At 51.5% G+C, this 24,520-nt stretch overlaps 2 protein-coding genes across 4 annotated transcripts in view; both read right to left on the reverse strand.

Annotated features, from left to right (window-relative positions):
- Positions 1-7,621, reverse strand: part of LOC144481748 (E3 ubiquitin-protein ligase RNF167-like) — a 132,345-nt gene extending 124,724 nt beyond the window's left edge. Inside the window, exon 1 of one of the 2 annotated variants that reach the window (XM_078200897.1) lies at positions 7,388-7,579. The gene's annotated coding sequence lies outside the window, so the exon portion shown is untranslated. Of the gene's footprint in view, positions 1-7,387 lie in introns of both variants that reach the window. The other variant, XM_078200896.1, reaches the window with a different exon arrangement.
- A 2,620-nt stretch (positions 7,622-10,241) lies between these two features.
- LOC144481667 (E3 ubiquitin-protein ligase ARIH2-like) lies at positions 10,242-24,262 on the reverse strand. 2 transcript variants are annotated; one of them, XM_078200796.1, is made up of 4 exons: positions 24,105-24,262; positions 17,277-17,374; positions 16,753-16,902; positions 10,242-11,510 (listed from the first exon to the last, which is right to left on the reverse strand). In XM_078200796.1, exons 1-4 carry the CDS (start codon positions 24,157-24,159, stop codon positions 10,953-10,955), a joined length of 861 nt encoding a protein of 286 aa, XP_078056922.1. In that variant the 5' UTR covers positions 24,160-24,262; the 3' UTR covers positions 10,242-10,952. The 2 variants fall into 2 exon arrangements, with proteins under 2 accessions (XP_078056922.1, XP_078056923.1); XM_078200797.1 differs by lacking the exon at positions 17,277-17,374 and having other exon boundaries at positions 24,105-24,259.
- Between the last annotated feature and the right edge of the window lie 258 nt (positions 24,263-24,520).

The following is a 24,520-nucleotide window of genomic DNA, read 5'->3' on the forward strand; positions in this document are numbered from 1 at the left end:
CATCCGCTTGGCGTTTCTGGCTGAAGATTGTTGCGGTTTCAGCCTTATCTTTTGCACCAATGTCTGGGCTCCTCCATCATTGAGGGTGGGGATATTTGTGCATTCTCCTCCAGAATTGTCCACCACCATCCATGGCCAAATATGGCAGGATTGCAGAGCTTAGATCTGATTTGGTTGTGGAATTGCTTAACTCTGCCTGTTACTTGCTGTTTGACACGCAAGTAATCCTGAGTTGTAGCTTCATCAGGTTGACACCTCAGTTTTAGGTATGCCGGGTGCTGCTCCTGGTATGCCCTCCTGCACTCTCCATTGAGCCAGGGTTGATCCCCTAGCTTGGTGGTAATGGCAGAGTGGGGTTGAGTTCAATTCTGCTGCTGCTGATGGCCCACAGCGCCTCCTGGATGCCCAGTATTGAGTGGCTCAGTCTGTTTGAAGACTATCCCATTTAGCACGGTGATAGTGCCACACAACGCAATGGAGGGCATCCTTAATGTGAAGACACATGTCATTGTCCGCATAAAGAACAATACAGCACAGGAACAGGCCCTTCGGCCCTCCAAGCCTGCGCCGCTCCCTGGTCCAAACTAGACCATTCTTTTGTATCCCTCCATTCCCACTCCATTCATGTGGCTATCTAGATAAGTCTTAAACGTTCCCAGTGTGTCCGCCTCCACCACCTTGCCCGGCAACACATTCCAGGCCCCCACCACCCTCTGTGTAAAATACGTCCTTCTGATATCAGTGTTAAACCTCCCCTCCTCACCTTGAACCTACGCCCCCTCGTGAACATTAGCACTAATGACAGGCAGAAAGAGGGAAGAGGTCTTGCAAAGACAATTCAAACAGTTAGGTAGAGAGCTAAAAAGCAGGACCTCTAGGGTTGTAATCTCAGGATTACTCCCCGTGCCACGTGCTAGTGTGGCAGGTGGTTGGGAACCAGAACAGCAGGCCAGTAAGTGTAGGCACTGGGGAAAAAAGTGAGAATAAGATAAACATAGCGCAGAGTAAGAGCAAGCAGGGGGAAGCCGTGGGGCTCAGTGGGACTGGAGGCCTGGAGTGCGTTTGCTTCAATGCAAGAAGTATAACAGGTAAAACAGATGAACTGAGAGCCTGGATTACTGCATGGAATTACGGTGTTATTGCAGTTATAGAGACATGGTTAAAGGAGCGACAGGACTGGCAGCTTAACATTCCGGGATATTGTTGTTTTAGACGGGACAGAAGGGGAAACAGAAGGGGTGGGGGAGGCACATTGCTGATTAGAGAGCAGATCACGGCTGTGTTGAGGGGGGACACATTGGAGGGATCTTGCAGTGAGGCATTACGGGTGGAGCTCAGGAATAGGAAGGGTGAAATCACAACGTTGGGAGTGTACTACAGACCTCCAAACAGCCCGCAGGAGACAGAGGAGCAGTTGTGTCGACAGATACTGGAAAGGTGTGAATAAAGCAGGGTGGTCATGGTGGGTGACTTTAACTTCCCCCATATTAACTGGGAATCCCTTACAACCAGGGGCTCGGATGGTGAGCAATTTGTTAGATGTTGTCCAGGAGGGCTTTTTGATACAATATGTTGACAATCCAACCAAGGAGGAGGCCGTACTAGACTTGGTATTGCGGAATGAGTCAGGCCAGGTGATCGATGTTTCAGTGGGGGAGCATTTTGGGCTTCGCGACCATAATTCCATAAGATTTCGGGTAGTCATGGATACGGACAGGAGTGGCCCCCGTGAGGGTGCTGTATTGGGCGAGGGCCAATTACATCCAAATTAGACAGGAACTGGGGAATGTGGATTGGGAGCGGCTATTTGAGGGCAAATCCACACTGGCATTTGGGAGCCTTTTAAAGGCCAGTTGACTGAAGTGCAGGACAGGCATATCCCCACAAAGATGAAGGATGGAAATGGCAGGATTCAGGAAGCATGGGTGACAAGAGAAATTGGAAGCTTAGTCAAAAGGAAAAAGGAAGCATATGACAGATCTATGGGGTGGCACAGTGGTTAGCACTGCTGCCTCACAGCTCCAAGGGCCTGGGTTCGATTCCTGGCTTGGGTCATTATCTGTGTGGAGTTTGCACATTCTCCCCGTGTTTGCGTAGGTTTCCTCCGGGTGCTCTGGTTTCCTCCCACAGTCCAAAGTTGTGCAGGTTAGGTTGATTGGACATGCTAAATTAACCCTTAGTGTCCTGGGATGTGATAGGTTAGAGGGATTAGCAGGATAACTAAGCGGGGCCTGGGTAGGATTGTGGTCGGTGCCGACTCGATGGGCCGAATGGCCTCCTTCTGCACTGTAGGGATTCTATGATCTATGAGGTCTAGGAATCTAAAACCCAACAAAGCCCTTGAGGAGTATAGTGAAAGTAGGAAGGAACTTAAACGTGGATTTAGGAGGGCAAACAGGGTCAAGGAGAATCCCAAGGCTTTTTATACATATATTAGGAGCAAAGGGTAGCAAGAGAAAGAGTAGCCCCACTCGAAGACAATGGAGAGAAGTTATGCACGGAGCCACAGGAAGTGGGTGAGATTCTTAATGAGTACTTTGTATCGGTATTCACCCAGGAGAAGGACATGACGGATGTTGAGGCCAGGGATGGGTGTATGAACGCTCTAGAGAATGTCAATATATCGAAGGAGCAGGTGTTGGGTATCCTAAATTGCATTAAGGTAGACAAGTCCCCAGGGCTGGATGGGATCTATCCCCAGTTACTGTAGGAGGCAAGGGGAGACATTTCTGGGGCCTTAACAGATACCTTCACATCCTCTTTGACCACAGGCGAGGCTCCAGAGGACTGGAGAATAGCCAATGTTGTTCCCTTGTTTCAGGAAAGAAGCAGGGACAATTCAGGAAATTATAGGCCGGTGAGCCTGACATCAGTGGTGGAGAAGATACTGAGGGACAGGATATCTGCACATTTGGAAGAAAATAGGCTAGTTCGTGACAGGCAGCATGGTTTTGTACGGGGAAGGTCATGTCTCACCATCTTGATTGAGTTTTTTGAAGAGGTAACAAAGATAATTGATGAGGGAAGGGCTGTGGATGTATAAAGAACAAAGAAAATTACTGCCCAGGACCAGGCCCTTCAGCCCTCTGAGCCTGCACCGACCATGCCGCCCGACTGAACTAAACCCCCCTACCCTTCCAGGGACCGTATCCCTCTGTTTGTCTTGACAAATTCATGTATTTGTCAAGACGCCCCTTAAAAGTCACTATCGTATCTACTTCCACTACCTCCCCCGGCAGCGAATTCCAGGCACCCACCACCCTCTGCCATCTCCTCTCAACCTCGCACCTTAAACCTGTGCCCCCTGGTAATTGACTCTTCCACCCTGGGAAAAAGTTTCTGACTTTCCACTCTGTCCATGCCCCTCATAATCTTGTAGACTTCTATCAGGTCGCCCCTCAACCTCTGTCGTTCCAGTGAGAACAAATCAAGTTTCTCCAACCTCTCCTCAAGCTAATGCCCTCCATACCAGGCAACATCCTGGTAAATCTTTTCTGTACCCCCTCCAAAGCCTCCACATCCTTCTGTATCTGTAGCAGGCAGGTTGATGAGGGTGAAGTTAAGTATGTTTTTCCCACTTGTTGGTTCCCGTACCCAGTGTAGTGCCAAGTCCTTTAGTACCTGGCCAACTCAGACTGTGGTGGAGTTACTGAGCCACTCTTGGTGATGGACATTGACGACCTTCACCCAGAGTACACCTGTGCCCTTACCACCCTCAGTGCTTCCTCCAAGTGGTGAGAGCAACTCCCTCCCTCCCGACTGTATACCATTATGTCACCACCTCTGCTGGGTCTGTCCTGCTGGTGGGACAGGACATACCCAGGGATGGTGACTGCGGTATCTGGGACATTGTCTATGTCACAGCCCCAGTTGTTAGTGTTTTTTTTTTCAGGATCAGCTTAGCTGGATTTGTTGTTTATAGTGTCTACCTCCCTGCTGGGTGGGCAATCCAGTTTCATTGCTTTTTGCTTCTTTGTTGCGGCCGAGTAGAACTGAGTGGGTCACTCAGCCATTTCAGAGGGTATTTAAGAGTCAACCACATTGCTGTGGCTCTGAAGTTATATGTAGCCAGACCAGGTAAGGATGGCAGATTTCCTTCCCTAAAGGGCATTGGTGAGCTGGATGGGTTGTTAATCTACAATGGTTTCATGGTCATCAGTATGCTTTTAATTATTGCTGTCATTAACCATTAGTCCAAAGATGTGCAGGTTCGGTGGATTGGCCATGGTAAATGTGTGGAGTTACAGGGATAGGACGGGGGGGAGGGCCTAGATAAGATATTCTATCGGCGAGTCATTGCAGACTTGATGGGCCGAATGGTCTCTTCTGCACTGTAGAGATTCTATGATTCGAATCGGTTAAATGATGGACCTTCCCAATGACCGGCTGCTTGAAATGAGCCAGAATAATAAAATGTGAACAGAGTAATAACCTCCAGAGCCAGAGGAAGTCCAGTGAAAGCTGATGGTGGTGTTTGCAGGTCCTGAAACAGTAAATGGCAAAGTTGTTCAATGCCTCTGATATATATCTCCTCACTTAAGCCCTTATGTTATTATTCTTAAGAATACCTACCTCCTCAGGAGATCTCATATCTGGAAGGGGGCAATTTAAGAGGGCAATCTACCCCTCACCTCAAGACTATTAGGAACCAGGAAGGACGTCGACACATTGGAATAAACAGTGAAAAACGTTGCAAACGAAAAGGTAGCCTTTAGATGCAGCAATTGCCTTAAGCTCATCAGATACTCCTCACTCTGCCTGGCTCACCTGTCTTAAAATTCCCCTTCAACTAACCCATAGGTGCAAAAGTAGGAATCTCAGACTTCCAGAGTCACTGGCCCTCGTCATCAATGAGGCCTCCTGCACACTCAGCGCAAATCACAGAGAGGATCAGAAAAGGGGAGCATTGGTTTTGAGGAAGAAAACCCCAATTCCTGCCATAAATAGTTAGTTGTCCTGAATCTGCCCACCGAACAGCGCGAACATATTGCACAGAACTGGAACAATCTCAATCACCATCCCTGCTATCTGTGACAGATCCTTAGGATAGTCGAGAGGTGGAGGCAGGAGGTAGACCCATTGCGAGCAATTCTCTGCTAACTGGGTAGGTTACGTAGACCCATTGCGAGCGATTCTCTGCGATACTGGGTAGGTTACGTAGACCCATTGCGAGCGATTCTCTGCGATACTGGGTAGGTTACGTAGACCCATTGCGAGCGATTATCTGCGATACTGGGTAGGTTACCTATAGCCAAAATAATTGAGTTGGGGGACACATACTGGGAGATGTCATCTTTGCTTTGAGCTAATTGCGACACACAACCTTTACACAGAGCGTGTAAAAGGTGTTAAGGCTGCATGCTTCTACAAATACAGATAGTCTATTCTGCTTATATATAAATCCTATACGTAGGGTGACACTATCCCTGGATAGTGTGTAGCTGTCCCGAACAGTCACTGTTTATATATGTCATCAGGTTAAAAAATCTGTTTTGTCACAACAGACACGGGCAGGTCCTGTACCCCACCCACCCCGGGATAATGTCAGCTCACACCCCCACCCTGGGAATAGTGTCAGCCCACACCCCGGGATAGTGTCAGCCGATACCCCACCACCCCGGGGATAGAGTCAGCCGATACCCCACCACCCCAGGGATAGAATCAGCCCACACACCCCGGGGATAGTGTCAGCTCACACCCCTCCCGCACACCTCCACCCTGGGGATAAAGTCACCCCACACAACCCCCCAACTCTGCCATACCCCCACCCTGGGGATAGTGTCACCCCCACACCATATCCCCGGGATAGTGTCACCCCACACCCCCCGGTTGGAATAGGGTCTCAATGGAGATATAGATCAGCTCATTACCACACCCAGGGGGGACATAAAATCAGTCCACGTCCAGGGGTTAATGGGTCAGCCCCCCCGCCCCCAATCCCAGGGTGCGAGCATCAGGCCACGCCCCCAACTGGCCAAGGGGGGGGGGAGGGAGAGAGAGAGAGAGAGAGAGAGGATCAGCCCCCACCCCGGGGGGCGAGAGGATCAACCCACGCCACCACCCCAGGGGAGAGGGTCAGCCCACACCCCCATTCCCAGTGAGGGAGAGGATCAGCCCACATCCCCACCCCCGGTGGGAGAGGATCAGCCCACACCCCCACCCCCGGGGGGGAGAGGATCAGCCCACATCCCCACCCCCGGGGGGGAGAGGATCAGCCCACATCCTCACCCCCGGGGGGAGAGGATCAGCCCACACCTCGGGGGGGCGGGGTGGGAGAGGGTCAACCCACGCCCCAACCCTGGGGGGAGAGGATCAGCCCACACCCCCACCCCCAGTGAGGGAGGATCAGCCCACACCCCCACCCCTGGGGGGAGAAGATCAGCCCGCACCCCCACCCCCCGGTGAGGGAGAGGATCAGCCCACACCCCAGCAGGGGGGGAAGAGAGGATCAGCCCACACCCTGGGGGGGGGGGGGAAGGATCAGCCCACACCCCAGCCGGGGGGGGGGGGGGAAAGAGGATCAGCCCACACCCTGGGGGGGGGGGGGGAGGATCAGCCCACACCCTGGGGGGTGGAGGGGGGGGGGAGAGGATCAGCCCACACCCCCACCCCCCCCCCCCGGTGAGGGAGAGGATCAGCCCACACCCCAGCGGGGGGGGGGAGAGAGGATCAGCCCACACCCTGGGGGGGGGGGGGGAGGATCAGCCCACACCCCAGCCGGGGGGGGGGGGGGGAGAAAGAGGATCAGCCCACACCCCAGCCGGGGGGGGGGGGGGGGAGAAAGAGGATCAGCCCACACCCCAGCCGGGGGGGGGGGGGGGGTGAGAGGATCAGCCCACACCCTGGGGGGTGGAGGGGGGGGAGAGGATCAGCCCACACCCTGGGGGGGTGGAGGGGGGGGAGAGGATCAGCCCACACCCTGGGGGGTGGAGGGGGGGGAGAGGATCAGCCCACACCCTGGGGGGTGGAGGGGGGGAGAGGATCAGCCCACACCCTGGGGGGGTGGAGGGGGGAGAGGATCAGCCCACACCCTGGGGGGGGGGGGGAGGATCAGCCCACACCCCAGCCGGGGGGGGGGGGGGGGGTGAGAGGATCAGCCCACACCCTGGGGGGTGGAGGGGGGGGAGAGGATCAGCCCACACCCTGGGGGGTGGAGGGGGGGAGAGGATCAGCCCACACCCTGGGGGGTGGAGGGGGGGAGAGGATCGGCCCACACCCTGGGGGGGGGGGGGGGGGAGGATCAGCCCACACCCTGGGGGGGGGGGGGGGGGGGAGGATCAGCCCACACCCTGGGGGGTGGAGGGGGGAGAGGATCAGCCCACACCCTGGGGGGTGGAGGGGGGAGAGGATCAGCCCACACCCTGGGGGGGTGGGATACCCGACTTACCCTGGGGTTGTTTCTATTTATTTCCCTCAGGCCGGTCTCCGACAATGCATCAGCCGGAGGCTGGTGGGTTTTGGAGTGCCGGAGCCCCGGGCTGAGGCCCAGGGTCGCTGTGCGGCCGCACTCACTGACATTTACCTCAGCGTCGCTTGTTGTTTCCCGCAGCTTCCGCGCCCCTTCATTCCCCTCAGCGTCAAAATGGCGGCGCAGCCTAGCCCCGCCCCTTGGTCTAGCCCCGCCCCCGGGACCGGCCCCGCCCCCGGAATCTGGCCCCGCCCCAGGAAACCGCAGCCGGTCATCTTCCCCGCCCCGAAGAGCCCAGTCCGCCCACCGAGAACAAGGCCCCGCCCCCGGGTTCCAGGCCCCGCCCCCGATAACCAGGCCCCGCCCCTGGTAAACAGGTCCCGCCCACCGAGAACAAGGCCACGCCCCCGATAACCAGGCCTCACCCTTTGGGAACCAGGCCCCGCCCCTGGTAAACAGGTCCCGCCCACCGAGAACAGGGCCCCGCCCCCGAGAAACAGGCCCCGCCCCCGACCCACCACCATTCTGGAAGGTCCAGTTGAGGAAGCAGCAGCAATTTGACAGGCCATCTGGTGGAGTTCTCTCCTGGTGAATGCTTATCCCCGGGCTCACTCACTCCTGTTCACTGTTAGTGGGATCTTGCTGTGCCTCACTGGCTTGCTGCATTGTGAAGGTGGCTCATTGCCTCTAACACCCTTGAAGTTGTTGTGGAAGGTGCTATATAAATGCACTTGCTGCTCCTTTAGGCCAGGCTGGAAGGGCCGATTAGCCTTTGTGCCAGAGCTAACAGCGATGCTGCTCGAGTAAAGGATGGGGAATGTGAGTCTGGCTTCCCGGGTCATTCCTGTCAGAGGTGGGGATGCCGGGGTGGAACTGGGGTGGGCCCAGTAAGAATTCTCACAGCACCGGGGTAACGTATAACAGCTTTATTCAGAGTCACGAGCTTTCAGAGTGCTGCTCCTTCACCAGGTGATGAAGCCCTGTCAGAGTGTCTGCTCTCCCCGCAAGAGACAGAGGGCCGGGGAAGCTTCAATACCGCAGCTCCTACTCACACATTACACCAAAACCACACCAGGTTTCAGCAGAACTGGTCAGGGATTCCGCTTTGAGCCGAGAAAGGAAGAGGGAGTGTTTTAAAAAGTCATGTTGAAATGATTTTCAAAAGGAATTGCCAAAAAGGTACATGGTTTAAAGTTTCCTTCAGTAAAGTTTATTTATTAGTGTTACAAGTGACCTTACATTGACACTGCAATGAAGTTGCTGTGAAAATCCCAGACTCGCCACACTGCGGTGCCTGTTCGGGTACACTGAGGCAGAATTTAGCATGGCCAATCCACCCTAACCAGCACATTTTTCAGACTGTGGGAGGAAACCGGAGCACCCGGCGGAAACACCAGGGACCCGGGTTCAATTCCGGCCTCGGGTCTGTGCAGAGTCTGCACATTCTCCCCGTGTCTGCATTGGTTTCCTCCCACAGTCCAAAGATGTGCTGGTTAGGTGGATTGGCCGTGCTAAATTGCCCCTTAATGTCAGGCGCACTAGCTAGGGTAAATGCATGGGTTACGGGGATAGGTCCTGGATGGGGTTGTGGTTGGTGCAGATTTGATGGGCCGAATGGCCTCCTTCTGCATTGCAGGGATTCTATAACCTACAGAGACATGGGGAGAACGTGCAGACACCGCACAGCGACCCAAGCTTGGAACTGAACACGTGTCTCTGGTAATGTGAGACAGCAGTGTTAACCCACTGTGCTATGCAGTGTATTTAAATTGGCTGCAGAGTTATCTTGCTCAAGATACATCGACTTTATTGAAGCAGAGAAGAATATAAGAAACAAGCAATAAGAGGGGAGCCCTCAAGCATACTGTGCCACTCTGCATGGCCAGAGCTGAACCTGGGCTTGAATCCATTTTCCCAACCACTCCCCCATCAAAAAACTCCAAGAAAACGAAACGTTGGGACCCCTCCTTAAATATATTCAAACTGAAACACCCGCACCCCCTTAAATATATTCACCACTGAAACACCCGCACCCCCTTAAATATATTCAACACTGAAACACCCACACCCCCTTAAATATATTCAACACTGAAACACCCGCACCCCCTTAAATATATTCAACACTGAAACACCCGCACCCCCTTAAATATATTCAACACTGAAACACCCGCACCCCCTTAAATATATTCAACACTGAAACACCCGCACCCCCTTAAATATATTCAAACTGAAACACCCGCACCCCCTTAAATATATTCACCACTGAAACACCCGCACCCCCTTAAATATATTCAACACTGAAACACCCGCACCCCCTTAAATATATTCACCACTGAAACACCCGCACCCCCTTAAATATATTCAACACTGAAACACCCGCACCCCCTTAAATATATTCAACACTGAAACACCCGCACCCCCTTAAATATATTCACCACTGAAACACCCACACCCCCTTAAATATATTCAACACTGAAACACCCGCACCCCCTTAAATATATTCAACACTGAAACACCCGCACCCCCTTAAATATATTCAACACTGAAACACCCGCACCCCCTTAAATATATTCAACACCAGAACACCCGCACCCCCTTAAATATATTCACCACTGAAACACCCGCACCCCCTGAAATATATTCACCACTGAAACACCCGCACCCCCTTAAATATATTCAACACCAGAACACCCGCACCCCCTTAAATATATTCAACACTGAAACACCCGCACCCCCTTAAATATATTCACCACTGAAACACCCGCACCCCCTTAAATATATTCAACACCGAAACACCCGCACCCCCTTAAATATATTCAACACTGGAACATGATGTAAAGTTTATTTATTAGTGTCGCAAGTAAAGCTTACATTAACACGGCAATGAAGTTATTGTGTAATTCTCCACACTCTGTCACCTGTTTGGGTCAACGCACCCTAACCAGCACATCTTTCAGACTGTGGGAGGAAACCGGAGCACCCGGAGGAAACCCACGCAGACACGGGGAGAACGTGCAGACTCCACACAGACAGTGACCCAAGCCAGGAATCGGACCCAGGTTCCTGGCGCTGTGAGGCAGAAGTGCTAACCTCTCTGCCACCCCATCCACAATCCTTTGTGGGAGAGCATTCCAAAGATTCCCAATCCTCTAAGTGAAGAAGCGGACATGACATGGCATTTTTGGAAGTCTAGAAACTCTCAGGAGGAGCACCTAGGAGTAGGATGCAGTCAAATAGGTTATCCAATCATCCCGCATAATAACGGTTACACTTCAAATATAATTTGTAAGCATGTTCAAGTTGGAGTTGTGGTAAATGCATGGGTTTTTTATTTTCTCCATCACTGTTGATTTGATTTATTATTGTCACATGTATTAGTGAAAAGTTTGGCGTTTCGGAACAAGCTGATGTTTGTGCTGGGGATCAAGTCCATGTTAATGCTGTGTCGATCACAGCTTTCTAGTGCCTGGAACCATCCCTGGGAAAAGTGGTGGGGGTGGGGGGTCTCTCGCTCCTTGTATCAACGCTGCTCTGCTGGCCGAGATTAGATAAACCTCTGGTCATTGTTGCCTTCTTCCTCGCTCTCGGTCTCATCCTGGGACAGTTTGTGGGTTGGATTGATTCTATAGTTCTTTCTGCCAGTAATTTTCTGCCTTCCAGCTCTAATACACTCAGAGGAATCATCTAAATCTTCATAATCTGTGTCCTCGTCATCACTCAGTTCCACAAATTCTGCGTAGTTACACCCTTCGATCCCCAGACAACGGTAACAGAACTCATAAAAACAGTTGGGACATTCTACTTGCGGGCAGCCTTCTTGACAGTGAGAGACCAGGGTCTCACAGTTGGGACATGCTCGGACGACAGGGCACTGGTATACTTCCAGATGGGGGGCGTCAATAAGCGGGCAGGACAGCAGCATTGCCGTGGTGGTGCAGGATTTATTGCCGCAGTCAGTACTGAGCGAGGCTGGGCTTTTCCACTCTCTCATGCAGTCCCAGCAGAACCAATAGAGTTTCCCTTTCGCATTGGAACAGGACAAACACTCCACACACAGGTTCTCTGGATCTACTCTCTGTACGAGTAAATTGCAGCCAGGACACTAACACATAAGAGAGAAAGAGAGAATTAACGAATGTAATAATCATTTATTTATTTTCACTGCCTGGACACCCTCCCCTCAACCCCTTGAATCATAGAATCATAGAAACCCTACAGTACAGAAAGAGGCCATTCGGCCCATCGAGTCTGCACCGACCACAAACCCACCCAGGCCCTACCCCCATATCCCTACATATTTTACCCTCTAACCTACACATCTCAGGACACGAAGGGCAATTTTTTTTTAGCATGGCCAATCAACCGAACCCGCATATCTTTGGACTGTGGGAGGAAACCGGAGCACCCGGAGGAAACCCACGCAGACACGAGGAGAATGTGCAAACTCCACACAGACAGTGACCCGAGGCAGGAATCGAAGCCAGGTCCCTGGAGCTGTGAAGCAGCAGTGCTAACCACTGTGCTACCGAGCCGCCCAAACTTGCCAAACTTGTCCAGAGTCAGCTTGGTGACACAGCTCAACTGGTAGATGGGTTAATCATTTTTCTGGATTAGCTGTGATGTCTCTCATTGGAAACATTCCTGGTAGCATGAAAGATGACCTTATGGATGTGGTGGTACTCAAGGGTAGTTTAAAACCTCTGGAAATATACCCCAAAAAGAAATCAACCCATTATTCATGGTGAAGATAGGGGAGAGATTCTTATCTGAAGCAAAAGCTACTGATTCAGTACTGATTTGCAGAGTGCCCTGTCTGTGCTGTGATCACTTACTATATTTCTGGGCTGGTAACAAGTAATCAAGCCATCGTTCTGTGATTTTCACCATGGCCTTAGTGGAATGGTTGGCATGGTCTTGCTTCTTCTGACTTTCTTCACTCCTCCCTCAGTCCACATCTCAGTTTTATCCACCCATGTGATCTTCAGTTACCCTCAATTCCTCTGCCAGTGGTTGACGGACAGAGATGTCAGGTCTTTATCCCCAATCCCTGTATTCCGCTATCTTTCTGTAACTTCACTTGGTAGAGCTTCATATTCCTGAACTTCTGCACTTGACCTAACCAGCTCACTCTGCTTTCTGTCCATCCTCCCCCACTATCCACATTTCAAGAGCCCTTATTTCCTCATCATCCTCTTTCTTCAGAGTCCAACCCTCACTCACCTCCTGGCTTTTTCACTTTTATTCATCAGTCGCAAGTAGGCTTACATTAACACTGCAATGAAGTTACTGTGAAAATCCCCGAGTCGCCACACTCCGGCGCCTGTTCGGGTACCCTGAGGGAGGATTTACAATGGCCAATCCACCTAACCTGCACATCTTTGGACTGTGGGAGGAAACTGGAGCACCCGGAGGAAACCCACGCAGACACGGGGAGAAGGTGCAAACTCCACACAGACAGTGACCCAAGCCAGGAATCGAACCCAGGTCCCTGATGCTGTGAGGCAGCAGTGCTAACCACTGTGCCACCGTACTGCCCCAGGGTGGAAGAGTCAATTACTAGGGGGCACAGGTTTAAGGTGCGAGGGGCAAGATTTAAAGGAGATGTACACCCTTGGGGTCCATATCCACAGATCTCTAAAGGTTGCCACTCAAGTGGATAGAGCTGTGAAGAAGGCCTATAGTGTGTTAGCTTTTATTAACAGGGGGTTGGAGTTTAGGAACCATGGGGTTATGCTGCAACTGTACAGGACCTTGGTGAGACCACATTTGGAATATTGCGTGCAGTTCTGGTCACCTCACTATAAGAAGGATGTGGAAGCGCTGGAAAGAGTGCAGAGGAGATTTACCAGGATGCTGCCTGGTTTGGAGGGTAGGTCTTATGAGGAAAGGTTGAGGGAGCTCGGGCTGTTCTCTCTGGAGCAGAGGAGGCTGAGGGGAGACTTAATAGAGGTTTATAAAATGATGAAGGGGATAGATAGAGTGAACGTTCAAAGACTATTTCCTCGGGTGGATGGAGCTATTACAAGGGGGCATAACTATAGGGTTAATGGTGGGAGATACAGGAAGGATATCAGAGGTAGGTTCTTTACGCAGAGAGTGGTTGGGGTGTGGAATGGACTGCCTGCAGTGATAGTGGAGTCAGACACTTTAGGAACATTTAAGCGGTTATTGGATAGGCACATGGAGCACACCAGGATGATAGGGAGTGGGATAGCTTGATCTTGGTTTCAGATAAAGCTCGGCACAACATCGTGGGCCGAAGGGCCTGTTCTGTGCTGTACTGTTCTATGTTCTACAAGGCAGATTTTTTACACAGAGGGTGGTGGGTGCCTGGAACTCGTTGCCGGGGAGGTAGTGGAAACGGATACAATTGTGACTTTTAAGAGGCATCTGGACAAATACATGAATAGGATGGGAATAGAGGGATATGGTCGCCAGAAGGGTAGGGGGTTTTAGTTCAGTCGGGCAGCATGGTCGGTACAGGCTTGGAGGGCCGAAGGGCCTGTTCCTGTGCTGTAATTTTCTTTGTTCTTATCCATAGAGTACCACACTCCATCGAGTGACGCTGAAAAAACACGACGTCCGAGAGGAAAGACTACTCAAGTTGTGACAAAAGATCTCCAGTGAAATATCCAACTGACATTTTCTCCTTTGAGCATTGAGGCCTCACCACCACCTTCTCAAATGCAATGCTGGCCCAGCCAGCGACACCCACATCCCATGAGTGAATAATAAAACCCTGCAGTTCATTCACACAATTTGTCATCTTTAAACGGTGGGATTTGTTCCAAAGTCTAAGCACGTGCCAGAGGTTTCAGTTGGTGATGTTGGAGATGGAGATGGAGGTTTATCTGTACAGAAGCAGAGTGAAGGTGCGCTCAATGGAGGTACAGTCAATGGCGGTGGAGGAACACTGAGTTGCTGGTGTGATACAGGTCATGGTACAGTCTGTGCAGGAGCAGGGCATTTGCTGGTGTGACTGACAGAAGTGGCAGTGCAATTGGAGCTGGTAGAAGCTTGGTCAATGTAGATTGAAGAGCAGTGGGCGGAGGGGAGGGTAGAGTCGGCGGAGGAGAGGGTACAGTCTGGTGCTGGATTGATACGGTTTGATGTTGGGGTTCGCTGGTTGGTGCTGGATTGATATGGTTTGATGTTGGGGGTTAGCTGGTTGGTGCTGGATTGATATGGTTTGATGTTGGGGTTAGCTGGTTGGTGCTGGATTGACATGGTTTGATGTTGGGGGTTAGCTGGTTGGTGCTGGATTGATATGGTTTGATGTTGGGGGGAGCTGGTTTGTGCTGGATTGATATGGTTTGATGTTGGGGGTTATCTGGTTTGTGCTGGATTGATATGGTTTGATGTTGGGGGTTAGCTGGTTGGTGCGGGATTGATATGGTTTGATGTTGGGGTTAGCTGGTTGGTGCTGGATTGATATGGTTTGATGTTGGGCTTAGCTGGTTGGTGCTGGATTGATATGGTTTGATGTTGGGGGTAAGCTGGTTGGTGCTGGATTGATATGGTTTGATGTTGGGCTTAGCTGGTTTGTGCTGGATTGATATGGTTTGATGTTGGGGTTAGCTGGTTGGTGCTGGATTGATACGGTTTGATGTTGGGGGGAGCTGGTTTGTGCTGGATTGATATGGTTTGATGTTGGGGTTTGCTGGTTGGTGCTGGATTGATACGGTTTGATGTTGGGGGAGCTGGTTTGTGCTGGATTGATATGGTTTGATGTTGGGGGGAGCTGGTTTGTGCTGGATTGATATGGTTTGATGTTGGGGTTTGCTGGTTGGTGCTGGATTGATATGGTTTGATGTTGGGGTTAGCTGGTTGGTGCTGGATTGATATGGTTTGATGTTGGGCTTAGCTGGTTGGTGCTGGATTGATATGGTTTGATGTTGGGGTTAGCTGGTTGGTGCTGGATTGATATGGTTTGATGTTGGGGTTAGCTGGTTTGTGCTGGATTGATATGGTTTGATGTTGGGGTTAGCTGGTTGGTGCTGGATTGATATGGTTTGATGTTGGGGTTAGCTGGTTGGTGCTGGATTGATACGGTTTGATGTTGGGGGGAGCTAGTTGGTGCTGGATTGATATGGTTTGATGTTGGGGTTAGCTGGTTGGTGCTGGATTGATATGGTTTGATGTTGGGGTTAGCTGGTTGGTGCTGGATTGATATGGTTTGATGTTGGGGTTTGCTGGTTGGTGCTGGATTGATATGGTTTGATGTTGGGGTTAGCTGGTTGGTGCTGGATTGATATGGTTTGATGTTGGGGGTTAGCTGGTTGGTGCTGGATTGATACGGTTTGATGTTGGGGTTAGCTGGTTGGTGCTGGATTGATACGGTTTGATGTTGGGGGGAGCTGGTTGGTGCTGGATTGATATGGTTTGATGTTGGGGTTCGCTGGTTGGTGCTGGATTGATATGGTTTGATGTTGGGGTTAGCTGGTTGGTGCTGGATTGATATGGTTTGATGTTGGGGTTAGCTGGTTGGTGCTGGATTGATACGGTTTGATGTTGGGGGGAGCTGGTTGGTGCTGGATTGATATGGTTTGATGTTGGGGGGAGCTGGTTGGTGCTGGATTGATATGGTTTGATGTTGGGGGGAGCTGGTTGGTGCTGGATTGATATGGTTTGATGTTGGGGTTAGCTGGTTGGTGCTGGATTGATATGGTTTGATGTTGGGGTTAGCTGGTTTGTGCTGGATTGATATGGTTTGATGTTGGGGTTAGCTGGTTTGTGCTGGATTGATATGGTTTGATGTTGGGGGGAGCTGGTTGGTGCTGGATTGATATGGTTTGATGTTGGGGGGAGCTGGTTGGTGCTGGATTGATATGGTTTGATGTTGGGGTTAGCTGGTTGGTGCTGGATTGATACGGTTTGATGTTGGGGTTAGCTGGTTTGTGCTGGATTGATATGGTTTGATGTTGGGGGGAGCTGGTTTGTGCTGGATTGATATGGTTTGATGTTGGGGTTAGCTGGTTGGTGCTGGATTGATATGGTTTGATGTTGGGGGGAGCTGGTTTGTGCTGGATTGATATGGTTTGATGTTGGGGGGAGCTGGTTGGTGCTGGATTGATATGGTTTGATGTTGGGGTTAGCTGGTTGGTGCTGGATTGATACGGTTTGATGTTGGGGTTAGCTGGTTGGTGCTGGATTGATATGGTTTGATGTTGGGGTTAGCTGGTTGGTGCTGGATTGATATGGTTTGATGCTGGGGGACCTGCCTGGTTGGAATTGTCTGAACAGTGGATTGAAATTCATTGCACAAAGGGACAGTTATGGTCAGCCCTGAAGGGAATATTTCTATATCTCAATCTGTGCTTTAGCTGGTTCCATTGACCCATCACCTTTCTGTACGATGCCGTGTCATCCTTGATTTGTTCCATCAGTTTTTTCTCGTAAGACTTCCTCTCTGCTGTGGTGAAGAGTGCCAGTTTGCACACTTCCTGCCAGACCCACTCCTTCTTGCAGCTCTGACATGGGAAAGAATGGACTCCCTGAAGGAGACAAGAATCTGTGAGTTCCAGGATGAAGAATATAGAGAGAGAAGAAAAGAGACCAACAGAAGCAGGAGTTGCATGAGAAGAGTAATTTGAACTGCCAGGTGGAGAGTTGTTGGACAATTGTTGCCAGCTCACGGTGAGGCAGACATTAGGGGATCTGAGAAGTGCAAAATGATTGCAATCTTGTATCCTGTTCACACCCAAACGAGGGACCATCACAAGACCTGAACTCAATCTGGCCTTTCTGAGGTACTCGCAGGTGTCCAGGGAGAGATTCAGATTTCACAAGTCAACATCCTGAAGAGGAATGGTCGGAAATCAGGTGTGTGTAAATACCACATTGAAGAGATAGTGAATGGGAAACTCACTGTGTCTAATCGAGCCTTGGCCCAGGCTTTTAAACTCATGGGCTCTGCAATGTGTCCACAAGAGGCTTTCACTCGGAGACTGCTGCAACAGCTGGTATCTAGAGACAGATTTGGGAATTTATTTATTCTTTCAAGATCTTGAACTGTTTGCATTCCTGTCCCAGAAAAATATGACACTGTGGGAGCCTCGTGAAAGGGATGATACCGATTACCAGCCTGAGCAAGATTAGTTCGTGCCATTGCCTCAGTTACAAAGTCACAGAATTGCTACCCCACAGGAGGAGGCCATTTGGCCCATCATGAATACACTGGCTTTCCAAACAAGCATTGTGATTTAGTGCCATTCCCACCTTTCACCCCTGCACATTGTTTCTGTTCAAATAATCATCCAATGCCTTCTTGAACACCTCGATTGAACCTGCCTCCACCACACTCCCAGGCGGAACATTCCAGACACCAACCACTCGCTTTGTGAGAAAGTTTTTCTCACATCACATTTGCTTCTTTTGCAAAGCACTTTAAATCTATGCCCTCTCGTTTTCCATCCTTTTCCCAGTGGGAACAGTTTCTCCCCATCTACTCCATCCAGTGCCCTCATGATTTTGAGCATCTCTATTAAATCTCCTCTTAGCCTTCTTCTTTCCAAGGAGAACAGTCCCAATCTCTCCAATCTATCCTAACTAAAGTTTCTCATCCCTGGAACCATTCTTGTAAACCTCTTCTGCACTCTCTCCAATTCACTCACATCCTTCCTATAGTGTGGCGCCCAGAACTGTACACAATATTCCAGTTAAGATCTAATTAGTATCTTGTACAAGATCAGCATAATCTCCTTGCTCTTCTACTCTATGCCCCTGTTAATAAAGCCCAGAATACTGTAAGCTTTATTACCTACTTTCTCCAGTTGCCTTCACTGATCAATGCACATGTGCACCCAGGTTCCTCTGCTCCTGCACCCATTTTTGAATTGTACATTGTCTCTCCATGTTCTTCCTATCACTATGCATCACCTCACACTTCTCCACACTGAACCTCATCTGCCACCTATCCACCAACTTGTCTCTGTCCTTCTGAAGATCCACACTGTCCTCTTCACAGTTTACAATGCTTCCAAGTTTTATATCATCCAGAAAATCTGAAAATGTCCCCTGCACACCAAGATATAGATCATTGAAAAGCAAGAGTCCCAATACTCACCCCTGTGGAACACCACCACAAAACCTTCCTCCAACCCGAAAATATCCATTGCCCATTACTCTCTGCTTTCTAATATTCAGCCAATTTTGTATCCACGTTGCTGCTGTCCCTTTATTCGGTGAGCTATAACTTTTTCCACAAGCACTGTATCGAATGCCTTCTGAAAGTCTACAGCATTACCCTCATTGACCCGATGGGCCGAATGGCCTCTTTCTGCACTGTAGGATTCTATGACCCTTTCTGTTACCTCCTCAAAAATCTCCAGCAAGTTAGTTGTACAAACTTCCCTTTTAGAAATCCATGCTGGCTCTTCCTAATCTACCCACATGTTTCTGTGTAACTGCTAATTGCGGGTGGCATTGTGGCACAGTGGTTAGCACTGTTGCCTCACAGTGCCAGGAAACCAGGATCGATTCCAGCCTTGGGTCTCTGTCTGTGTGGAGTTTGCCCCATGTCTGTGTGTATTTCCTCTGGGTGCTCCGGTTTCCTCCCACAGTCTGAAAGACATGCTAGTTAGGTGCATTGGCCATCCTAGATTTTCCCTCAGTGTACCCGAACAGGCGCAGGAGTGTGGTGACAAGGGGAATTTTACAGTAACTTCATTGCAGTGTTAACGTAAGCCCACTTGTGACATAATAAACTTAAAGACACTGTGGACAAATACCCCACTCATGTTCGAACAATGCAATGGGACCTTACACAGCCACCAATGAGGGCAGGCAGGGCCTAACTTTAATATAGCATCTAAATATAGGATTCTCCAAACGTGCAGCGCTCCTTCAGTACTGACCCTCTGACAGTGCGGCACTCCCTCAGCACTGACCCTCTGACAGTGCGGCACTCCCTCAGCACTGACCCTCTGACAGTGCGGCACTCCCTCAGCACTGACCCTCTGACAGTGCGGCACTCCCTCAGCACTGACCCTCTGACAGTGCGGCACTCCCTCAGTACTGACCCTCTGACAGTGCGGCACTCCCTCAGTACTGACCCTCTGACAGTGCGGCACTCCCTCAGTACTGACCCTCTGACAGTGCGGCACTCCTTCAGCACTGACCCTCTGACAGTGCGGCACTCCCTCAGCACTGACCCTCTGACAGTGCGGCGCTCCCTCAGTACTGACCCTCTGACAGTGCGGCACTCCCTCAGTACTGACCCTCTGACAGTGCGGCACTCCCTCAGTACTGACCCTCTGACAGTGCGGCACTCCCTCAGCACTGACCCTCTGACAGTGCGGCACTCCCTCAGCACTGACCCTCTGACAGTGCGGCACTCCCTCAGCACTGACCCTCTGACAGTGCGGCACTCCCTCAGCACTGACCCTCTGACAGTGCGGCACTCCCTCAGTACTGACCCTCTGACAGTGCGGCACTCCCTCAGCACTGACCCTCTGACAGTGCGGCACTCCCTCAGCACTGACCCTCTGACAGTGCGGCACTCCCTCAGTACTGACCCTCTGACAGTGCGGCACTCCCTCAGCACTGACCCTCTGACAGTGCGGCGCTCCCTCAGCACTGACCCTCTGACAGTGCGGCACTCCCTCAGCACTGACCCTCTGACAGTGCGGCACTCCCTCAGCACTGACCCTCTGACAGTGCGGCACTCCCTCAGCACTGACCCTCTGACAGTGCGGCACTCCCTCAGCACTGACCCTCTGACAGTGCGGCACCCCCTCAGCACTGACCCTCTGACAGTGCGGCACTCCCTCAGTACTGACCCTCTGACAGTGCGGCACCCCCTCAGCACTGACCCTCTGACAGTGCGGCACTCCCTCAGCACTGACCCTCTGACAGTGCAGCACTCCCTCAGTACTGACCCTCTGACAGTGCGGCACTCCCTCAGCACTGACCCTCTGACAGTGCAGCACTCCCTCAGTACTGACCCTCTGACAGTGCGGCACCCCCTCAGCACTGACCCTCTGACAGTGCGGCACTCCCTCAGCACTGACCCTCTGACAGTGCGGCACCCCCTCAGCACTGACCCTCTGACAGTGCGGCACTCCCTCAGCACTGACCCTCTGACAGTGCGGCACTCCCTCAGCACTGACCCTCTGACAGTGCGGGGCTCCCTCAGCACTGACCCTCTGACAGTGCGGCACTCCCTCAGCACTGACCCTCTGACAGTGCGGCACTCCCTCAGCACTGACCCTCTGACAGTGCGGCACTCCCTCAGCACTGACCCTCTGACAGTGCGGCACTCCCTCAGCACTGACCCTCTGACAGTGCGGCACTCCCTCAGCACTGACCCTCTGACAGTGCGGCACTCCCTCAGCACTGACCCTCTGACAGTGCGGCACTCCCTCAGCACTGACCCTCTGACAGTGCGGCACTCCCTCAGCACTGACCCTCTGACAGTGCGGGGCTCCCTCAGCACTGACCCTCTGACAGTGCGGCACTCCCTCAGCACTGACCCACTGACAAAAGCAGCACTCCCTCAGCACTGACCCACTGACAAAAGCAGCACTCCCTCAGTACTGACCCTCTGACAAAAGCAGCACTCCCTCAGCACTGACCCTCTGACAGTGCGGCACTCCCTCAGCACTGACCCTCTGACAAAAGCAGCACTCCCTCAGCACTGACCCACTGACAAAAGCAGCACTCCCTCAGCACTGACCCACTGACAAAAGCAGCACTCCCTCAGCACTGACCCTCTGACAGTGCGGCACTCCCTCAGCACTGACCCTCTGACAGTGCGGCACTCCCTCAGCACTGACCCACTGACAAAAGCAGCACTCCCTCAGCACTGACCCTCTGACAGTGCGGCACTCCCTCAGCACTGACCCTCTGACAGTGCGGCACTCCCTCAGCACTGACCCACTGACAAAAGCAGCACTCCCTCAGCACTGACCCACTGACAAAAGCAGCACTCCCTCAGCACTGACCCTCTGACAGTGCGGTACTCCCTCAGCACTGACCCTCTGACAGTGCGGCACCCCCTCAGCACTGACCCTCTGACAGTGCGGCACTCCCTCAGTACTGACCCACTGACAAAAGCAGCACTCCCTCAGCACTGACCCTCTGACAGTGCGGCACTCCCTCAGTGCTGGCCCTCTGACAGCGCGGCACTCCCTCAGCACTGACCCACTGACAAAAGCAGCACTCCCTCAGCACTGACCCACTGACAAAAGCAGCACTCCCTCAGCACTGACCCTCTGACAGTGCGGTACTCCCTCAGCACTGACCCTCTGACAGTGCGGCACCCCCTCAGCACTGACCCTCTGACAGTGCGGCACTCCCTCAGTACTGACCCACTGACAAAAGCAGCACTCCCTCAGCACTGACCCTCTGACAGTGCGGCACTCCCTCAGTGCTGGCCCTCTGACAGCGCGGCACTCCCTCAGTGCTGACCCTCTGACAGCGCGGCACTCCCTCAGCGCTGACCCTCTGACAGCGCGGCACTCCCTCAGCACTGACCCTCTGACAGTGCGGCACTCCCTCAGCACTGACCCTCTGACAGCGCGGCACTCCCTCAGCACTGACCCTCTGACAGTGCGGCACTCCCTCAGCACTGACCCTCTGACAGTGCGGCGCTCCCTCTGCACTGACCCTCTGACAGCGCGGCACTCCCTCAGCACTGACCCTCTGACAGTGCGGGACTGCCTCAGCACTGACCCGCTGACAGAGTGGTGCTCCCTCAGCACTGACCCTCTGACAGTGCGGCACTCCCTCAGTGCTGACCCTCTGACAGTGCGGCACTCCCTCAGTACTGAAGGGTTATGGAGGACAGGCAAGGAGGTGGAGGGAATCAGCGATGATTGTATTAAATGGCAGAGCAGTGTCAAGAGGCTGAATGGCCTCCTCCTGCTCCTAGTTCTGATGATCTTTATGATAAGGGGACACATGGATAAGATTAAAAGTAAGAGGTTTAGGGCAGATAAGAGGAATCATGTTTCACAGTGTGCTGTGTGAGTTTTAGCATGGTTGGTGATTGAAGAGAGACAATACCCGTATTCAACAACTGGTTAGATAGCTGGGTGAAGGAAAGGGCAAGAGTTTTAACAACACCAGGTTAAAGTCCAACAGGTTTATTTGGTAGCCAATGCCATTAGCTTTCGGAGCACTGCTCCTTCATCAGATAGAGTGGATATCTGGGAGGTAGTAAATTGGATAAGACACTGGCTCAATGGAAGAAGCCAGAGAGTGGTTGTGGAGGATTGCTTCTCTGAGTGGAGGCCTGTGACTAGTGGTGTGCTGCAGGGATCGGTGTTGGGTCCATTGTTGTTTGTCATCTATATCAATGATCTGGATGATAAAGTGGTCAATTGGATCAGCAAGTTTGCTGATGATACAAAGATTGGAGGTGTAGTGGACAGTGAGGAAGGTTTTCAAAGCTTGCAGAGGGATTTGGACCAACTAGAAAAATGGGCTGAAAAATGGCAAATGGAATTTAACGCAGACAAGTGTGAGATATTGCACTTTGGAAGGACAAATCAAAGAAGAACGTACAGGGTAAATGGTAGGACTCTGAAGAGTGCAGTTGAACAGAGGGATCTGGGAATACAGGTACAGAATTCCCTAAAAGTGACGTCACAGGTGGATAGGGTCGTAAAGAGTGCCTTTGGTACATTGGCCTTTATAAATCGGAGTATCGAGTATAAAAGTTGGAGTGTTATGGTAAGGTTATATAAGGCATTGGTGAGGCCGAATGTGGAGTATTGTGTACAGTTTTGGTCACCTAGTTACAGGAAGGATGTAAATAAGATTGAAAGAGTGCAGAGAAGGTTCACAAGGATGTTGCCGGGACTTGAGAAGCTGAGTTACAGAGAGAGATTGAATAGGTTGGGACTTTATTCCCTGGAGCGTAGAAGATTGAGGGGAGATTTGATAGAGGTGTATAAGATTTTGATGGGTATAGATAGAGCGAATGCAAGCAGGCTTTTTCCGCTGAGGCTAGGGGAGAAAAAAACCAGAGGGCATGGGTTAAGGGTGAAAGGAGAAAAGTTTAAAGGGAATATTAGGGGGGGCTTCTTCACGCAGAGAGTGGTGGGAGTGTGGAATGAGCTGCCGGATAAAGTGGTAAATGCGGGGTCACTTTTAACATTTAAGAAAAACTTGGACGGGTTCATGGATGAGAGGGGTGTGGAGGGATATGGTCCAAGTGCAGGTCAGTGGGACTAGGCAAAAAATGGTTCGGCACAGACAAGAAGGGCCAAAAGGCCTGTTTCTGAGCTGTAATTTTCTATGGTTCTATATCTGCTCTCAAACAGGGCACACAGAGACTCTGACTCTGTATAGAGAGAGAGTGAGATGAGGAGAGATAGCAGGGACCACATGGCTGAACGGCCTTCCTCTTCTTGTCATTCCAATCTAATTCTATGTAAATATAAACGCCCTTAAAATGGAGGGTGGACAAGACAGAAAGGCGAAGAGAAAGTAACCCCAGAATACTGGACAGTTTGAAACAGATTAAATTGTGATCCAGGACCTTGACCCAGACATTAACCTGATTTGAATCCTCTAATGTTAACCGGTTGTTGATTTGAGGCACTGGCGGCTTCGTTAATGATTACATCGCGCTCTCTCTCCTGAACTAAATTGAAAAGTTTGATCAGGCGCCGCCTGTTTAGAAGCGAAACAGAGAACAGGGACTGTCTGCGACACTCCATTCACTGCCCCAGCCCACCGCCAATCCTACCTGCAAGGTGACAGCTGGCTTGGGAAGCAGGAGATAGTTCCTCAGCATCGCTCATTGCTGGAATCACTCAGGAAGGTGGCAGGACCAGGGAGATAATTGCCACCTCTCTCCAGCACTGTCCAGAGCCTTCCACTTTTACTTCCTTCCTGAAGTTTGCTGATTGGCTGGTGCTGGGTTAAATGACTCAGGGCTTCACCCTGGAGAGCAGGACATGCGCAGCACGCTAAAAAGATGCAGTGATTACACACAGGGAAAGGAAAGATGAGGAATTTGGGGAGATGTTTTACTCAGAGACGCTGCTGAGACTGCAAGGGAGTGGAGCTGAAACCAGAGCGGGGGAAGGGCAGGGATATAAGTGGCTGCTGTTCTTTATGCTGGAAGATTGGGAAGGGGCGGTAACCTGTTGTTAGAGGTCA

This window comes from Mustelus asterias, chromosome 31 (assembly GCF_964213995.1).
Source record: "Mustelus asterias chromosome 31, sMusAst1.hap1.1, whole genome shotgun sequence".
Classification (NCBI taxonomy): domain Eukaryota; kingdom Metazoa; phylum Chordata; class Chondrichthyes; order Carcharhiniformes; family Triakidae; genus Mustelus; species Mustelus asterias.

What these genes read in the sequence shown, in the direction of transcription:
- LOC144481667 (XM_078200796.1), bottom strand. Translation starts at nt 24,159, where the DNA reads ATGAGCGATGCTGAGGAACTATCTCCTGCTTCCCAAGCCAGCTGTCAC. An exon ending in AGCCAGCTGTCACCTTGCAG is followed by an intron (nt 17,375 to 24,104) that starts GTAGGATTGGCG and finishes ATCTGTCTCTAG; the next exon opens with ATACCAGCTGTTGCAGCAGT. An exon ending in CCAAGGCTCGATTAGACACA is followed by an intron (nt 16,903 to 17,276) that starts GTGAGTTTCCCA and finishes TGTCTCCTTCAG; the next exon opens with GGAGTCCATTCTTTCCCATG.